Source organism: Loxodonta africana, chromosome 7, assembly GCF_030014295.1.
Source record: "Loxodonta africana isolate mLoxAfr1 chromosome 7, mLoxAfr1.hap2, whole genome shotgun sequence".
In the NCBI taxonomy this organism is placed as follows: domain Eukaryota; kingdom Metazoa; phylum Chordata; class Mammalia; order Proboscidea; family Elephantidae; genus Loxodonta; species Loxodonta africana.
The window spans coordinates 51,460,430-51,478,365 of NC_087348.1; the positions used below are offsets into that span (position 1 = coordinate 51,460,430).

Here is a 17,936-nt window from a genome sequence, read left to right on the forward strand (position 1 = left end):
GAAAGTCTCTGTCTCTATGTGGGACAGCCTTTCCCTTTCTGAGAAGTCTCCATTTGCGAGGGGAGAGGGGGGATTCCGTAGGTGGAGGGGTAAATGGGACTTGCCGGGCTAAGGCAGGCTAAGGCAATTTAGGAGAAACCGGAAGCACGATCTAGGCCTCTCTCTGTTGGCTCAGCGCTGTCTCGGCACTGTCCCCGAGCTCGCGCTGGGCCCAGCTCGAGCCCAGATTCCCCAAACGCCTGTCACTTCTCATCGAGTTGAGACTCGGCCCCCCCCGCTCGGTGATGGCCGCCCCAAGCCTTCGCTACCCTGAAAACGCGGCTCCCCTCGAAGGGGAAAGGAGTGCAGTTCAATCTCGTCTGAGTGATCTCCAAATAGGGACGGAAAGGGTCGTTTTATCACGGTCCCGTTTGTCGTGACGATGCAATTTCCCGGAGCGGAGCACTGTCACAAAGTGACAAGGCTGCCACAAGCGCCCCGACTGATCTTTTCAATTAGCCTTCCATGCATGATCCGGAGCGACTTCCGCCTATTTCCAGAAATTAAGCTCAAACTTGACGTGCAGCTAGTTTTATTTTAAAGACAAATGTCAGAGAGGCTCATCATATTTTCCCCCCTCTTCTATATTTGGAGCTTATTTATTGCTAAGAAGCACAGGCTCCTGAAGTCAATTTATCAGGAGGCTCCAAGGAGAAGAGAGGAGAGGAGAGAGAGCAAGGAGCCACATCTTCTGGGAGGTCCGCTTTCTAAAGCCGAGGCTGCAGGTTGGAGATTTTTTAAGGAAGTTGAAATTGGCGATTGGTTTTATTTGCATGCCGGTAGTTTCTGGCGAGGGGGCTACAAGTGCTAACTCCCTTCCCCCGGATTAGACAATGGGGTGAGGTTGCGAGATACAGAGATAAAGGAGGGCTGGGGAAGGACACGGTGTGGTTTTTTTCCTTTCCTTTTCTCCCTTTGATTTTTGCTAATAGCCGTCCTCCGCAGTGGGGAGGGCCAGATTCCCCGTTCCCCGGCGTAAAGTAAACAGGAGCAGCCACCCTTTTGGAGGCTCCCGGTTCTTGTCCCCACTGCAGGAGGTGGGGAGCAGGGCCACTCTGTGGTTGGAGCTGAGTGGGTGCTAAAGCCAGATTGGGGTTCATTAGCCACAGATTTGCTGCTTTGGTTCCTCTCTCTTTTTTTCAAACCCGGGCGATTGTGCTGTGCCTTCCTCAGAGTTTGGACTGTGACACAAACGTTTCTGGACTCTAGCATCCCAGGGAGCACCGAAGGGCTGTAGGATTTGCAATCCCTGGTCCAACAGCACAGTCTTGGAGGTTCAGGGTGGGTTCTGTAGAACTCACAGTTTGCCGTGACACTAAGAGGGGATCTTTGGGAGGTTATTTTGGAGGTGGTTGTTTGCACCGTGTGGGTTCAGTGGCTTGCTGGGTATTTATAAAGAAGGGCAATGATCTGAGAGCACAGTTGGGGCGATGGCGGTAATGGGGTGCGTAAGTTCTTGCTTGTTAGCTCGTTTCTGACTCTATGGTGCTTCTGCAGTCCGAAGCAGGAGCACCTCTGTGTTTGGGGCTGGGCTGCCCCATATACGGTATGGCTGTGTGGTCCTGTTGTTAGTTTTGATTGATAGCAGAGACCTGATTGCTAAGGTTGGCAGGGGTTGGCAGGGAGCTGAGGCTGCATTGTGGTTGTCTTTTCTTCTTCTTCTCCTCCCCGTCCTCTTCTTCTTCCTCTTTTTTCTTCTCCTACTTCCTCTGCTCTCCTCTCCTTTCTTCTCCTCTCCGTTTCCTCAGGTCACAGCGGAGTCAATCAGCTTGGTGGTGTCTTTGTCAACGGGCGGCCACTGCCGGACTCCACCCGGCAGAAGATCGTAGAGCTAGCTCACAGCGGGGCCAGGCCGTGCGACATTTCCCGAATTCTGCAGGTGATCCTCCCAGAGCCACCCCACTCGCCGCCCCCGCGGCCCTCCACTCTGAACACCCTCTCTTCATTTCTTACTGTAAACGCTGCTAATTATGGACCCCCACCCTCACCCACCCACCAGATACCCCAGTCCCCACCCCACCACCCTGCCTTCCCACTTTCCCTTTTCCTTCCACCATCCTTCCCTACCTCTCTCTACCTGGGCTGGTCATGAGATAATTCTTCTGCTTAAGGAAAAAGAATTTTTTTAATGTATATTTTTAAAAAAACCTCTCTTCATTTGGTAAAGACATTCATTGTGGTTACAGTTTATGGACTGTAATAAGCTGAGTTACATAAACTGGCATAATTTGTTGCCTTCTCCCCGTTTCAGACTTACCTTGGATTTTGAGATATTTGTATTCTTCATAGTTATGAAGAACATGTATGGGTTTTAAAAGGCAAATGCTACTTATCTCCTCCCTAACTCACATTTACTCAATTGGGCATATTTTTTAAAGAAAAAAGGGTAAAATTTTAGTTTTATTTTTTCCACTTTGCCCATTAAAGCATAACACCACTTTAAGCAAGGTCAGCACAAAAAAATTAATCTGACTTCGTTTTGATGCATCTTCAGACAGTGTTTATTAAAACAGTTTTTTAATTAGTTTTTTTAGTTCAAACTGTTTGAAAGTATTTTCATATTTGTAGTTTTTAGGGCTACAAATGTAATTTTAAGAAAAAAAAAGGTCTCTACAGTAAGTTCTCGTACCATTGAAGGTATATTTTTGTGTTATAGACCCATGCAGATGCAAAAGTCCAAGTGCTGGACAATCAAAACGTAAGCTTGTCATTGTTTAATGCATACTTAAACAATTTTATTTTTGTCTTGAAATTATTAATAATGTGGTTTTCTGTCCACTTCCCCTATGCAGGTATCCAACGGATGTGTGAGTAAAATTCTGGGCAGGTATTACGAGACTGGCTCCATCAGACCCAGGGCAATCGGTGGTAGTAAACCGAGAGTAGCGACTCCAGAAGTTGTAAGCAAAATAGCCCAGTATAAACGGGAGTGCCCATCCATCTTTGCTTGGGAAATCCGAGACAGATTACTGTCCGAGGGGGTCTGTACCAACGATAACATACCAAGTGTAAGTTCACTGAGAACATTCACCCTTCTGCCCTTTACCTTCTCTTTCCTCTTTGCCTTCTCCTCCATTGCTTCCTCCTGCTTTCCTCTCTCCTGGTGTCTCTCCATCTGTCTTCTTCCTGCTCCACCTATGTCTCTTCTGTACCTGGGGTATTGAGAGGAGTGCCCTGGTCTTTTTTGACCATCTGGGAAATGGGAGTTGAGTATGGGGAATTTTTCACTTTTTTTTTTTTTTTTTTGCATACTACAAAGCACTCAGGAAAAGCTCTTAAGAATGAAAATGAAAACCTATTCTAGCTTCCTCCAAATCCACCTGTCTGAACCTTCCTTCAGGCATCAAACATCCATTTTCACCCTTATATAATGCAAAGATAGTGAAAGAAAGCTCTCAATCAAGTCTAAATCTTTTCCCAAGAAGCCTTTTAACAGAGCAAAGCAGCCACTGAGGCAGGTCACTAGAGCCACTGGGTAGTGGTGAAGGACCCCCCCCATTCCCCAATTTTCTACCCAACTGAATTTCTATGCCCAAAGTGATGGGCTGTCGTTCTTTGCACGATGTCCCTGCAAATCCACCCACTGTCCCAGGAGGGCTGGAAGTGTCTTAATGTTTTGAGAGTTGTTCTTTAAGGGGGTGGGCAAGTGGATATGGGGACTTAAGATGGGGCGACAGTGTCTTCACTGTCACAAATGGGGACGCTGCCATTTGGTTCGATTTTGGTTTCATCTGCAGGTGTCATCAATAAACAGAGTTCTTCGCAACCTGGCTAGCGAAAAGCAACAGATGGGCGCAGACGGCATGTATGATAAACTAAGGATGTTGAATGGGCAGACAGGAAGCTGGGGCACCCGGCCCGGTTGGTATCCTGGGACTTCGGTGCCAGGGCAACCTACACAAGGTAAAACCCAAGCACCCATCTTTGAAGCGCTCCATATACATAGCTCTTTGTCCATCCTCTCCTCCTCCAAACTCTTCACCCTCCCAGCCTCTGTGCTTGGGGGATGTAGCCGAGAGACTCTTCAAAGGCCTGGATGCATTGACTTGCAATGTATGTAGATGTGTTGTTGAACCATCTGGTGAGGTTGGGAGTGTGAGGGCTGTACACATCAGGAATAGTATGAGGGTGGCTGGTGTGTGAGTGTCTGAGTTGTGGGCAAGAGTATGTGCGTGTAAGAGCTAGACGCTTGGTGCCCTATTCGAATTTCCCATTGAAATGCACAGAGAGCTCCTTTGCTGTAGAAGTGTGACAAGTTAACACACTGACAGACTGCAAGGTAAACATAATTGCATCATTTTGCTTTTTGCCATAATTGACAAATTATGTGCGTATGAGTAGAGTGCATATGAGAGGGTGAACAGCAAGATACAGGGTGAAGGCCAGGAGGAGGCGTTAGAGGTAGGGGTCTCCTGCTACCTCCTTCTCCTCTGCCCTTTGCTCCTCTAGGCCCTCAGTTCTCACTCTGTGGGTGGCGACTGCGTAAAAGTATGGGGGTGAGAATACTGTGAGCCAGACTGCAGGGTGCCAGGAGAGGCTTCCTGGCTGGAGAGGAAATGGGACATGGGACTCCCCAGGATCTGTGAGAAAGAATGGAGGAAGAGGAGCGGATGGGGGTATCTGTTGGATTCCCTCCCCCCCACCCCCGCCCCAGGCACCGAGGTAGCTTAGTCAAGAAGAGGAAACAGTTTACTTGGAAGATTAATCGGTATTTGTTGTTCTCGTGACAAGGAGATAATACGCAGGATAATGGGACGTGGCGTCTCACTCCCGGGAGCACGACGGAGCCCAGGGGCTCCGGGCCGGGGACTGCCGCGTAGGGACCGCCATGAGGCTGCCCGCCTGTCCGTGCGCTCCGGTGCCGGCTTCGGGTGCCCGCGCCTCCACGGAGCTGGGCTAGCGAAGGGAAAATCGGTAACAGTATGCGAAATATCTGGTACAAAGGATGCTTCTGTCACTCTCAAGAATTTGTTATGGGAACAATCCTGTCGCTCTGTAATTGCTCATTAGAGAACGTTTTGTTTCTCATTAAGGCGACATGAATAAGCGTCTAGTTGAAGGAGACAGCTGTAGAAATGTTCCACAAGAGACCTCTGGACACGATTCGGCACCAATTGCCAATTAGACATGTCAGTTTTAAGAGCAGAAAACAATATAGGACGGACACTGGGAAGATAGGGAGCAAAGCGCTTGCTTTTTGTTTCCCAGCGCAGCCGCTCGGCCGACAGTGGCCTCCTGACGTGCAGGGTCCGGGCTCCCCTGGGAGACCCCACCCGCCCGCCGTCCACAGGCTCCAGGAGCACGGCCCGCACCTCGAGGAGGCGCTGCCTCGGCCCAGGCCGCTGAAGTCCCTGGTGAGGCCGAGGGAGCCACGCGGCTGAGTGCAGACAACCCCACCTCTGCCCACCTTTGAAATTGTAGGATTCCCACATGCGCACTCTGGACACACCCAAGTGACGCCCTCACTTGGCACTCCCAGGGGCGTCGGAGCGTCAGCCCCTCGGTCCCCTCGCCCCCAGCAATCTTAAGTCCCCACGACCTTCGACCTTCGCTGGTCAGGGCCGAGAAGTCTCGGGGAGGGCGCCGGGTGCAGGAGCTCAGGCCTGGGTGGCCGAGCCCAGAGCCTTCAAACCCTGGCCTTCTGGGATTGAGGGCTCAGGATTGCTTGGGGGTGTAAAGGAGGACACCCCGCTTCTGCCGCCTGCGCGGGACAGAAGCCGAGGGCAGAAGCTTTGCCAGCCCCACTGCCTCCACCAGAGGTGGCGCCAGATTCTAGATTTTCGTCCTGGGGAGCGTGAGGGAGGGAAGCAAGTGCGTGCCCACAGGGGCCTGTTGGGGATGGCTGAGGCGGGAGATGGCGCTCATTCAGGAGCTGCTAACTTTTAGGCATCGAGTTGTTAGAGAATTCTGGGTCACTAACTGTCACCCCCGCCCCCTTCCAAAAAGCCTCACTCAGGTGATCCTGTCCCTGGCGCCTCCTTCCCCGCTGCTTTGGGAGGACTAGCCGCGAGAACAGAGAGTGGTGTGCGGAGTGTAGGGGACACAGGAGCCGGTGGCGAGCGTCGGCTGACGTTCCCGGGGACTCCTCAGGCCTTTTGGCACTAAGGGGGTCCCCTCCCCCCTTGGCCCCTTTCCCCAGCCCAGGAAGCCGTTCTTGGGTTTTAAAGAGTCCATTACTCCAAAAGCATAAGGCGAGGTTAGGTCTCAGAGGGAGACAAATATGGTTTCCATCTGATCAACGCCATGCGGCGGTGAATAAAATCGTAACGACGTGGGCTGACAACAAGAGACAACTCTATCCAGCCCCAATTCTCCAGCAATTTGGTGGTTTTAGGGATCACGGAGACACTTTTTCTTATCTCCTCCCCCCTCTCTTCCACCCCGCACCCCCGGTAATACCCAGACCCTCTATAGGATTTAGTCAGTCTCCCTTTCAACAGATGCTACAATGTTTTGATCTGCGCTCCGAAGCTGAAAAGGTGCCGCAACCGGGTTGCTATCTTTTCTTGCTTGTTTTCCGCCTCACTGATTAAGACACTAAGAAACTAAGGAATGATTTTATTTCCCAGCGTCTTTTTTTTTTTTTTTTCTGTTCTCCTTCTTCTTCCAGGAAACAAATCCTATCCCCAGCGTCAGATGGTCCTGGGGCAGGGATAATGGGAGGCGCTTTCACTCGCCTTCTCACGGATTAGGCTGGAAGGTGGACGGGCCCATTGAAGGCCCCTTCTTTGCTAGGCTCCGAGGGGGCGCCTTTTAAAGAAGATATCTTAATTGTCTGCCACTTAGGTTTATCATGTGGGGAATTCGAGATCCAACTTCTAGTTTTATTTCGTTAAAAGCCTTAAGAGTGGAAGGTAAACTTGCTAAAGAGAAAAAAGGCGCCCAATCTAAGAGTGGCCTATCCATCACCCCTGCAAACAGTTGCTACTTTTAAAGTAGTAAACAAACTTTTAATGGTGTATGCGCGCTCGGCGGGGTCGTGGAGGGCTGCTGTAGCCACGGGTTTCTCTTTACTGGCCGCTAATTCCTCTCTTCTCCATTTTTTTTTTTAAGTGGGTTTAAAATCTAGCTTGCCCCTCCCCCCCCATCCTTGACTTCACTCGCCAGTAGCGTCAATTCTCAAGGCAGTGCGGGCCCTGGGCTGCAGTCGAATGTGTGTGTATGTGTGTGTGTGTGAGCGCGTGTGCGTGCGTGCGTGTAGAGAAGAAAGGGAGCGAACGAACATACGTTTTAAAATTAGGAAAGTCAGAGACGCAAACAAGAGCAGAGAATGCTTTCTGCGAGGGGCTTCTGAGTGGGATCCCGGCAGGTTTGTTTAATTGGCAAGATCGAATGTGCCAGCAAAGGGGCTGAGGTGGAGCCTCCTGGAAGGTAGGGGCGTGAGTGACCATCTGGGGGAGGGTTGGGGATTCATTTTCTCTCAGTTTCCCGGGCCCTAAACGACGGATGGTCGCAGATTTTTGTTTTTGTTTCCCAAAAGCAGTGACCGACGAGTCTTCTAAAATTGTCAGGAGCTAGTTCTAAAATTTCCCTTGCGCGCCGAACTCTAAAATGACGGAGGAGGGCTCCTGATTTCAACTACCTAAAAACACTTTGAAAAGTCCGCCGGAAACTTGAGGCGGTACATTAGCGCAGACACTGGGGTCCGCGCACGTGAGCGGAGCTTCTCGCCCTCAGCTGTGTAGCCTCCCCTCCCCCCTTTACGAAGAGGCGCTAGCAGACCCAAAGGAAAGCCCCGGCCTAGTCGCTGACACTCTCTCTCCCTCCTCTTCCTTTTGCTCTTTCTCTCCCCCTCTTGTCACTTTTTCTTCTCAACATTTTTTTTCTGTCCTTTGTTTTTATACCTCCCTGGCCTCATCTCTTGAGCCCTCTTTCTCCCTTCTTTCTCCACATCCACCCTCTTCCCCGCCACCTCCACCCCACCCTTTCTCTTTGCCCCCCCCACACCTCCGGCCCTGGTCTCCATCCTCCCTCCCCGTCTCCCCTCCACACTTCCCCGCCCCCCATCCACTCTCCAACCCCCCCCCCCAGCGCCCTAAATAGCATTGAGGCGCCCGCTCTACGGACAGTGATTAATGATAGCAGAGCAGAGGGGTTAACACACTTCACTGAAAAGTCTGTTGACTGGGCTTCTTGTAACACAATGTGGCCCGCTGCACGCCTCAAGAGAATCCTTTTGTTGTCCGCGCTCATTGTGGCCTCAAAATTCTGCCCACGAAAGTTTGCCAACGCTCCTGCCCCAGGAGTTTAATAGTTTCCCTTACTTGCGGGGCATTGTGCGGCGCTGAAAAGCAGCCCCTCGCTATTCAAGTGTTGGTGGTCATCTCAATAGATCTCCAAGGGCCCATATGGTGGCCAGTGCCGATGAATCCGCCTGTTTAAATGGGGGAGAAAGTTGGGGTTTTAAAACATTTCAAAGTTCCTGAAAGGATCCCACTAGATCCTGTCACAATTCCCCAAACTCTTTGAAGGCACTGCCTATTGTCCCCTGGTTATAAATGATATTCCTGGCCAAGTAGATTCCCACCAATGTGCCCCCAGCGGCCCCTCGCTCCCCCACCCCCACTCGCCAAGTTTCCACTGTGGGGAGGAGGCAGTCCTGTTTGTATCCCTTGAGGCCGCAGGACCCAAGATCAGGACCCAGTATGAATTGGCCCTGGAGGCCCAGTCAGGGCTTGAGTCCTTCCCTTCAAACAGGCTGTGGCCTCACAGGCAAGATGAGAGACAGCCACCCCAAGTGCACATCTTGTCCTCCAAGCGCCAAGGGAAAACAATAAAACTTTCCCCTGTTTAATGATAGAAATTACATTAAAAGTGGTGGAAATGCCCTAATTAAAAATGTACGGCTTAAATGATATGCCAAGGACTCAGCTGCAGCATACCATATTTAGCTAGTTAGTGAACTCTCTACTATTTCTTTTTTAAAATTACACGTTAAAAATTTAAAAGAAATCTTACTTTTCTCTGGTGCAACACATTACAAAGAATGGACAGTCCTTTTATCTAAATATAAAATTCCATTTTCAGCAATTATAGCCTGTTCTTGGTGATGATATAATTACAGCTGTGCTCGTAATAGGTGTCAAGGCAAAGCGCACTCATACAATAGTTGAATAAAACTGCAGAACAATGCGAGCACTTCTAAATTCACAACCTTTAAAATGAAATTGACTGTGCAGAATTCAAATAAAAACTAGATAAATATTTTTTAAAAAAGATTACAAGCTTGGTTTGGTTTCTTAATAGCATTTTCTACAAACCTATCAACATCTAATTGATTAGATAGGAATTACTGATTATAGATCAGCTGAAATCTTGAACATCACTTTTATTTTTCCAACACAGACATAGGTAAATAAATTTTTCAGGGAAAGGGAACTGGGTGAGGCATTTGGGGAGTCAAGGTTAGTTATGAAAGCTCATTTTAACTGGGAACTTCAGCGCTTGTTTTGTCATTCAAAGAAATGCCGTTTAGTGTGTATATTGTACAGTCTCATGCTGATAAAAACAGAGGGGGAAGGAAAATGGTGGTCAGGTAGTGTGTGTTGTTAAAAGAAGACCAACACTTAGTCACCTTGGGAATGTTTTTTCAGGCTATACTGCTCTTGGAGTTTATGGCTATTCCAGGCCTCTTTTGTAGGCTCCCCTTATTCTGAATTTCTCTTACCATCCTATCCTTTTTGTTCCAGATGGCTGCCAACAACAGGAAGGAGGGGGAGAGAATACCAACTCCATCAGTTCCAACGGAGAAGATTCAGATGAGGCCCAAATGCGACTTCAGCTGAAGCGGAAGCTGCAAAGAAATAGAACATCCTTTACCCAAGAGCAAATTGAGGCCCTGGAGAAAGGTGATGGAGTTTTTCAAAGTAGAGAAGTAGTAGTAAATCAAAGTAAATGCCACATCTTCAGTACAAGGGGCTAAATTTAGCCAGGGCCCTTGCATAGAGGATTGGAAAGGTTTCTTTTTCTTTCTTCATTCCTTTTTCTTCCGGCCATCTTTCAATGCGTGTGTGTTTTCTTTTTGTGTGTGTGTATCAGTAATTTAAAGACTATGAGTCTAACTTCTCACAGAGAAAAAATTATGATTTGGCTAGTTCAGGCCACAGAAGGGTCCCTGAATGTCATTACAAAGAAGACTTAAGGTGGTTTTGTCAACGCTGGTAGTAGTAACATTTCCAAGGGAACTGCTGGAGGTGATGGGAGTAGGGGGTGGGGAGAGCAGGTCCACTAATTTTGTGTAGTTCTGGCACAACATAGAAAAATTAACTTACTCTTTCAGAGTTTGAGAGAACCCACTATCCAGATGTGTTTGCCCGAGAAAGACTAGCGGCTAAAATAGATCTACCCGAAGCAAGAATACAGGTACTCAAAACCTTGTGGTTGCAAGCTTTGTGATTCAAACAGTTTGCCTTTTCCAAAGACACAGGTGCCTCGAATGAGCACCAGTTATTACATAAATTGTAACAGGCCCTGTCTGGTAAATACTTTACGGCATAGGGAGGGGTCGGGGAGGGCAGTGGAGGTGCCAGGGGTGGGGATGGGCTGGGGGTGGGCACAGGGCTTTCAGGAGTCTGGCTAACCTGTTCCATCTGATTACCAGGTATGGTTTTCTAATCGAAGGGCCAAATGGAGAAGGGAAGAAAAGCTGAGGAATCAGAGAAGACAGGCCAGCAACACACCTAGTCATATTCCTATCAGCAGTAGTTTCAGTACCAGTGTCTACCAACCAATCCCGCAACCCACCACACCTGGTAATTTGAAATACAACTACTACTACCAAATGTGTTTCGACCTGGCCCTGACTTTCATGGTGACTATCTCCCATGTTTCTCTCCCTGCAGTTTCCTCCTTCACATCTGGCTCCATGTTGGGCCGAACAGACACAGCCCTCACAAACACATATAGCGCTCTGCCGCCCATGCCCAGCTTCACCATGGCGAATAACCTGCCTATGCAAGTAAGTGAGGCTGGTTGCTGCCTGCTTAATGGGTGCCTGGGAGCCCTAGTGGGGAGAGGGCTGGGAGCTGTAGACCTGGTTGGCTGAGGTATGCCCCTTGGGAGCCTTTCTCACTATAGTGATTGGCTTGACCAGTCAAGTCTGCGATAAAAACAGTAGGTCCAGTCTTTTTTAATTGATTGATTGATTCATGACTTGTTCAGTCAAGTTCATCTGCCTTTTGCTCACAGAGAATGTTAACTTATATCATGTCGGGTGGGAGTGAAACTTGTAGCAGGAAATAGGAGTAATGCTGGCATGTTATTATCAAGTAAGAGGCTAGTATATATAAAATTTGGGCTTATATTTATATTAATAAATATATAAACTATGTATGTATTTTGGTCAATATTTAGGGTATATGTGATAAAATAGTGAAGAAGAAAAAGGATGAGAAATTGGATTCATATTTACATAGTAGGAAACATTTAATATACCAGAAAAGCTAATTTTCTTCCTACATGTTGCAATAAAAATAGGAATAGAAGGTACTTGCTGGAAATTTAATGTATGTGACTAGTTTGTGGGACTTCAGCTGTCTAAAAGGGTTGATGCTATTCATGTTGTGTAAATGACCTGCCCCGCCCTCAGTTTTCTCCCAGGTATTTCTCACCCTACCGTGTACTAGGCCCTGTGCTAGGCTAGGCCTTTGGTTGCATAAGGAAGGGGGTATACTAGACTTTTGGTGCTGGGTGGTTTCTTATGGGAAGAAATTTTCCTTCTGGTGAGTCTTTTGCAGCAGCTTTCCCAAGTGTTTCCTTAGGACTCCTGTTTGTGTAACAGTTAGAGATGCCGGATGGTGTCAGATTGGCCAGCATAAGCCCCTACTGGAGATAGTTGTGGGGTTACACAGATTGTTTATTCTTCACTGAACATCTTTTGCTGGGTTTCTACTCAAAATAACAGCAAAAGGAATGTATCTCAGTCTTCAGACTAATACAGGGGCAGCTTCAGAGGAATTACTCACATTTACTTTTATTGCATTTAGATATTAATGGTCATACTGCAATAGATGTAAACTAAGGGATTAACAGCCCATTAGTTGGTGTTGCTGTAACTGCCTTAGAGTTTTCCAGAAGTTAGGTTGCCTAGAGGAAGTGACTGTGGGAATTAGACACAAATGCAAGCTGAAATTCTGGTAGGGCCCTCAAGGCCTGTTTGCTTCCTTGAACCTGATGTTAGCAGATATCACCTGACTTTAAAAAGGCCACAGAGTGTCTTGTTCAGTTTCATAATCTTTAGCAACATCAAGGTCTCTGTGCAGACAAGAAAATTTGTATGTGAAAAAACAATTAGACCAGAACAATCAAAGAGATGCTCTTATAGTAGAATTGTTTCCACATGTAGATAGGTGCATGGGGTCACTTTACTTCAAACACTGACTTTTAAAAATCACAGTTTAGATAATTTAAAAAATACATATATTCAGAAAGCTTAAAGAAAATTCAAATTATCAATAATTTTACTGCTAAACAAAACAAAAACAATGCTTTCCATTTTGGGGTGGGTGGGTCGGTCTTTTTGTCCATCTATTCATCTTGTCCAAAATCTTCAGCCATTTATTTGAAGCATGGGATTTCCTCCTCTGAACCTTCTCTGAAGTGTCACCTTCTCTGAGAAGGTGGATCTTGGAATATTGAACGTTTCTTTCATTTGCAGAGCGGAATATCCTCTCATCTTCCTTGTTCCGGGCATTATGCTTCTATTAATGTACCTCAACTTTGTTGGCCTGGCATATCCTTGTGAGAGCTCAAGGGGTTTTATCCCAGATCTGTATATTTCTACTTTAGCTAGCAGAAAGGTTTATCTCCTAAATGCTGACATTCTTAACACTCAGAGGGTAACAGCAGCAATTTATGGAAAAAACTTGATCTGGGTTTTTGGGTCTATAAGGAAGCCACAGTTAATTCTCAGGATAGGGCTGGGTTATATTTACTGATACTCCCGATCAGTTTACCCTAGCCATTACAGACCTGCCTTTTCAAGGAGTCTTTAATCCCATGAGTCTAGCCCTGAAAAACTATGTCCCCAGATCCCCAAACCAAAGTTTATAGAAAGCTCCTCCCATGGCTCTCTGATTTGCAGGTGTGGAGATGAGTGTGTTTTAATGGAAGCCTCCATGCCACAGTTTCCCCGAAGATGTCAACAGAGGTCCAAGATGAAAATGGATGAGAATCCAATTAATTTTATGGATAAATAAAAGAGTTTGCCAACTGTCTAAATGGACAGCTGTTTAAATTTCGAGTGCTTTAGAAGTTTGGTGCACAGGCAACTTTGTCATAGCTGTGGCCAGTGGAAGGACTTGTTGGGAGGCCCAATATTAGAGTTATTGTGTGGAATTCTAATGTATTAAATGAAAGCATCTTTAATAATCAGATCTGTGGGCAGAGTTCCTGGGGAAGAGGGAGATTGGGGGTGTGGCTTGTGTGATGTGTTTCTCAGTAACTATACGTTTGCCTTTCTCCTTGCAGCCCCCAGTCCCCAGCCAGACCTCCTCGTACTCCTGCATGCTGCCCACCAGTCCGTCAGTGAACGGACGGAGTTATGATACCTACACCCCACCTCATATGCAGACACACATGAACAGTCAGCCAATGGGCACCTCCGGCGCCACTTCAACAGGTGAGCCGCTGCTCTCCCTAGGGTGTGGAGAGGTGGTCTTTACAGCTTCTTTTGCCAGGTGATCTCCCTTCACTCAAAGTGGCCTCAAAAGACTCCCCTGGCCTTATGTGAGGGTGTACTTAATCTTTGTTGCCACTTCTCTGGGAAAAACTGATTGAAATGGGAAAATCCAGTCAAGCTAGTTAGTAATGTGACACCATACAGGAAAAAAAAAAAAGCTATTTTTCCTGAATTTGGTCACAGAAGTTGTATATGAAAACAAGCCTTGAGATTATAAATTTTCTAAGGACGGATTATTAGCCAAAGCTCAACAGTGAGGGCCCCCCTGAGCTGCACAGTGAGTACTTGTTGGAAGACTTCTCATCTGCCTAACTACTTCCTCTAAGCCTCTCATGGCAACTGCAGAAGTACCACATTGGTTTTCAAGAGATAGTTTTGTTGCTAACCTTCTAAACATACAAACAAATGGAGGTTTTTTTTCCTTTTCTTTTGGGTGGGAGACTTGGGATTCTGTAAGTCCACGTAAACAACATATCGTCTGGTTTCTGAAGGTGCTAATTTTGTTTGTAACATGTAAAAGAATTTTTTTTAATACAGTGAAAATGTTAGAAAGCACTGGAGATTTATTTTATTTTTTAACCTACAAATTTATACTCCATGCCTGTATCTCAAAGGGAATATCTACATGGCTATTTCTTTCATCCACTTCTAGGCCTCATTTCCCCTGGTGTGTCAGTTCCAGTTCAAGTTCCTGGAAGTGAACCTGATATGTCTCAATATTGGCCAAGATTACAGTAAAAAAAAAAAAAAAAAGGAAAGAAATCTTGTGTTAATTCGGTCAGTGACTATGTGGACACAACAGCTGGGTGTTCAGGAAGGAAAGAAAAATGGGCTGTTAGAAGCACTTCGGTTCTGCAACTGTGTCCTGTATTGTATCGCTGGGGAATGGACTTGAAACAAGGACCTTTGTATACAGAAGGCGCGACGTCAGTTGGAACAAATCTTCATTTTGGTATCCAAGCTTTTATTCATTTTGGTGTATTATTTGTAAATGGGCATTTGTATGTTATAATGGAAAAAAAAAAAGAACAACGTAGACTGGATGGATGTTTGATCTGTGTTGGTCATGAAGTTGTTTGAAAAAAACAAAATAGAAACCATGATCAATAAGCTCTGCCACGAATTTGAGAGTTTTATCAAGATATATCGAATACTTCTACCCATCTGTTCATAGTTTATGGACTGAGGTTTCAAGTTTGTATCATTCCTTTGCATATAATTAAACCGGGGACAACATGCACTAGATTTATGTAAGAAATATTTGTTGGTTTTCCAAAGGTTGTTAACAGATAAAGTTTATGTGCAAAAAGGGTAAGATATAAATTCAAGGAAGAAAAAAGTTGATAGCTAAAAGGTAGATTGTGTCTTCAATATAATACAATTTGTTTTATGTCAAAATGTAAGTATTTGTCTTCCCTAGAAATCCTCAGAATGATTTCTATAATAAAGTTAATTTCATTTATATTTGACAAGAATACTCTATAGCTGTTTTATACACATTTCCATGCAATCATACATTTCTTTTTGGCCAGCGAAATTGTTCTTAGATATAGTTGTGTTACTGTTCACAGTCCAATCATTTTGTGCATCTAGAATTCATTCTTAATCAATTAAAAGTGCTTGCGAGAGTTTTAAACTTAAGTGTTTTGAAGTTGTTCACAACTACATATCAAAATTAATCATTGTTGATTGTAAAAACCATGCCAAAGCCTTTGTATTTCTTTTATTATACTATTTTCTTTTTAACCTTATAGTGTGGTGTTGCAAATTTTGTTTCCACGTTAGATTAACATTCTAAACCAACTCTTACTTTCCACACATACTCTATTTTAAATCCTGAAGATCCTTAAAGAAATAATTCTTATAGTATAAATCAGAAATGTGTTAGACAAAGAATTCCACGTAAAGCCGTATGTAGACCTGTGCCCATTTATACCCACAACATTTATACAAAATGGTAATATTTCCCACAGTTAGCCATTTAATTCAAAAGCGCAAAGTCTAGAAATAGTTTAAAAATGCAACAAGCTATTAAATAGGAACTCTTCTTTTAAATTAGGCTGGCATTTTCAATCTGGGCAGATTTCCATTGTCAGCCTATTTCAACAGTGGTTTCACTGAAGTATATTCAAAAGTAGATTTCTTATAGAAGACTCTCTGAAAGCTGTTGCCTTTCTCAAATAGGCCCTCTCCTTTTCTGTCTCCCTCCCCTTTGCACAAGAGGCATCATTTCCCATTGAACCACTACAGCTGTTCCCATTTGAATCTTGCTTTCTGTGCTGTTGTGGATGGCTGGAGGGTGGAGGGGGGAATGTTGCATGTCAAGGAATAATGAGCACAGACACATCAACAGACAACAACAAAGCGGACTGTGACTGGCCGGTGGGAGTTAAAGGCCTTCAGTCATTGGCAGCTTTAGCCAAACATCCCCAAATCTATGAAGCAGGCCCCATTGTTGGTCAGTTGTTATTTGCAATGAAGCACAGATCTGATCATGTTTAAAGTGGCAGCACGCAGGGCAGGAGTGCTTGAGCCCAGGCAAAGGATGGAAAAAAATAAGCCTTTGTTGGGGAGGAAGGGCCTGTCTGAGACTTTTATTTTCTGTCTCTTCTGTGCAAATTATAAGTCAATATAGATAAGTTTTCTTCTGCAAACTTCAGTCAAAAGGCTGGGGCTTCTGGCAGCCTGGTTGAAATGTTTGCACATGCAGAAACCTCTGGGGACAAAGACACACCTCACTGAATTGTACTCTGTTCTTTTTATTATTTATTTTTAATCTCTAAAGGCAAATGATAGGAAACACAAACATTAATTTGAGGATTTAAAAACAATCTTCTAGTTCAACATCTACTGTTTCGTAGCTAAGGAATTACTTCTGAACAGAGAATTGTGATTCATCTGTTCAAGCATGCTAACCCAAAAAAAAACAAAAACAAAAAAATCCATTGCCATCGAGCTGATTTCGATTCATAGCAACCCTATAGGACAGAGTAGAATTACCCTGTAGTTTCCAAGGCTGTAATCTTGGAAAGATTGTCACACCTTTCTCCAGCGGAGCGGCTGGTGGATTCAATCTGTGGACCTTCTGGTTGGTAGCCAAAAGCTTGAACCACTGTGCCACCAGGGCTCCTTTCTAAGCATACTACTGAATGATAATTTTATTCCCCAGGGTTGCTGCACATTTAGAGACATCTTCCTACATTGATTGCAGCTTTTATATGTGTGCATGTAGTTTTATTCTGTGTCAGCCTGCACTGCACACTTACACACTTCTCTAGTGGAGTGTGCATATAGGCATTGTTGGTACAGTTGCCCATGCAGATATTTCTACCTCCTGACATTTTGCAGCCTATATTCCGTGAGGGACATGTGCTGAGGGAACCGTCAGAGAAGGGTTACATGTGCGTGTGTGCACAGCTGCTGGCTGGCTCTCTTCTTCCCTGCAAGAAGGGACAGTTTCCAACTGGCTATGCTTTGGGTCAGGTCAGGCATCCAGTCCTGACCCACAGCTATTGTGTAGAATGCATAAACCTTGGAGAACTGAGTGTGGTGCTCTGGGTGCAGGAGCAATGGCTAGGAGAAGGGACTGCTGTGGGAGCTGAGGGTCTGTATGTGTGCACTCGGGCACGTATGCATGTCCTCGGAGGGTCAGGGTTGCCAGGGCACAGCCTGGTTTAGCTTGAAGAAGCGACTGCTCAGCTGCAGAAGCAAGCCCTCTAGTCCAGCAGGGTGGGAACGGCTGCCTTGCCTTCTGCCCTCACCCTAGGGAGATGAGCTGTCCTTCTGAACAGAGCTCTCGGCAGTCTCCCGGGGACAGCGTGGCAGGCACTGTGTGGTAGCAGTGCCTGGGAGCTGCCCTTTTATTCATTGTTGAAATAATTTATTTTTATTTATTTACTGATAGGTATATTTATATAGTTATCAGTGGAAACTCTGTAGCGATGTTTTGATGCCGTCTTCCAGGATACAGACTATTTGTGATGTCCTCAGTAGAATCACAGGACTAACAGCCTATAATTTTTCTCCAAATTTGACCTACTTAGGGAGACTAGGTGAACAGAATTACAGCCAAATATTTGTATAATAAACATTCGAATTAATCTAAGTAAAAAGTTTTTTACTATAGTGAATTTCCAGGACATTTTCCCCAAAACTTATGCCTCCTAACTCTTAAATGGCAAACAATTGGCTTCTTGATACAGCTCACATAATCATTTCT

The 17,936-nt window shown here is 45.7% G+C and overlaps 1 protein-coding gene across 1 annotated transcript; it reads left to right on the forward strand.

The window, feature by feature from the left end:
• The first annotated feature begins 284 nt into the window (after nucleotides 1-284).
• Nucleotides 285-14,455, forward strand: PAX6 (paired box 6). The gene is made up of 9 exons (XM_064289442.1): nucleotides 285-408; nucleotides 1,671-1,993; nucleotides 2,832-3,047; nucleotides 3,777-3,942; nucleotides 9,729-9,887; nucleotides 10,319-10,401; nucleotides 10,640-10,996; nucleotides 13,507-13,657; nucleotides 14,370-14,455. The coding sequence occupies exons 1-9, from the start codon at nucleotides 285-287 to the stop codon at nucleotides 14,453-14,455; spliced, it is 1,665 nt and encodes a 554-aa protein (XP_064145512.1).
• Nucleotides 14,456-17,936: the final 3,481 nt, after the last annotated feature.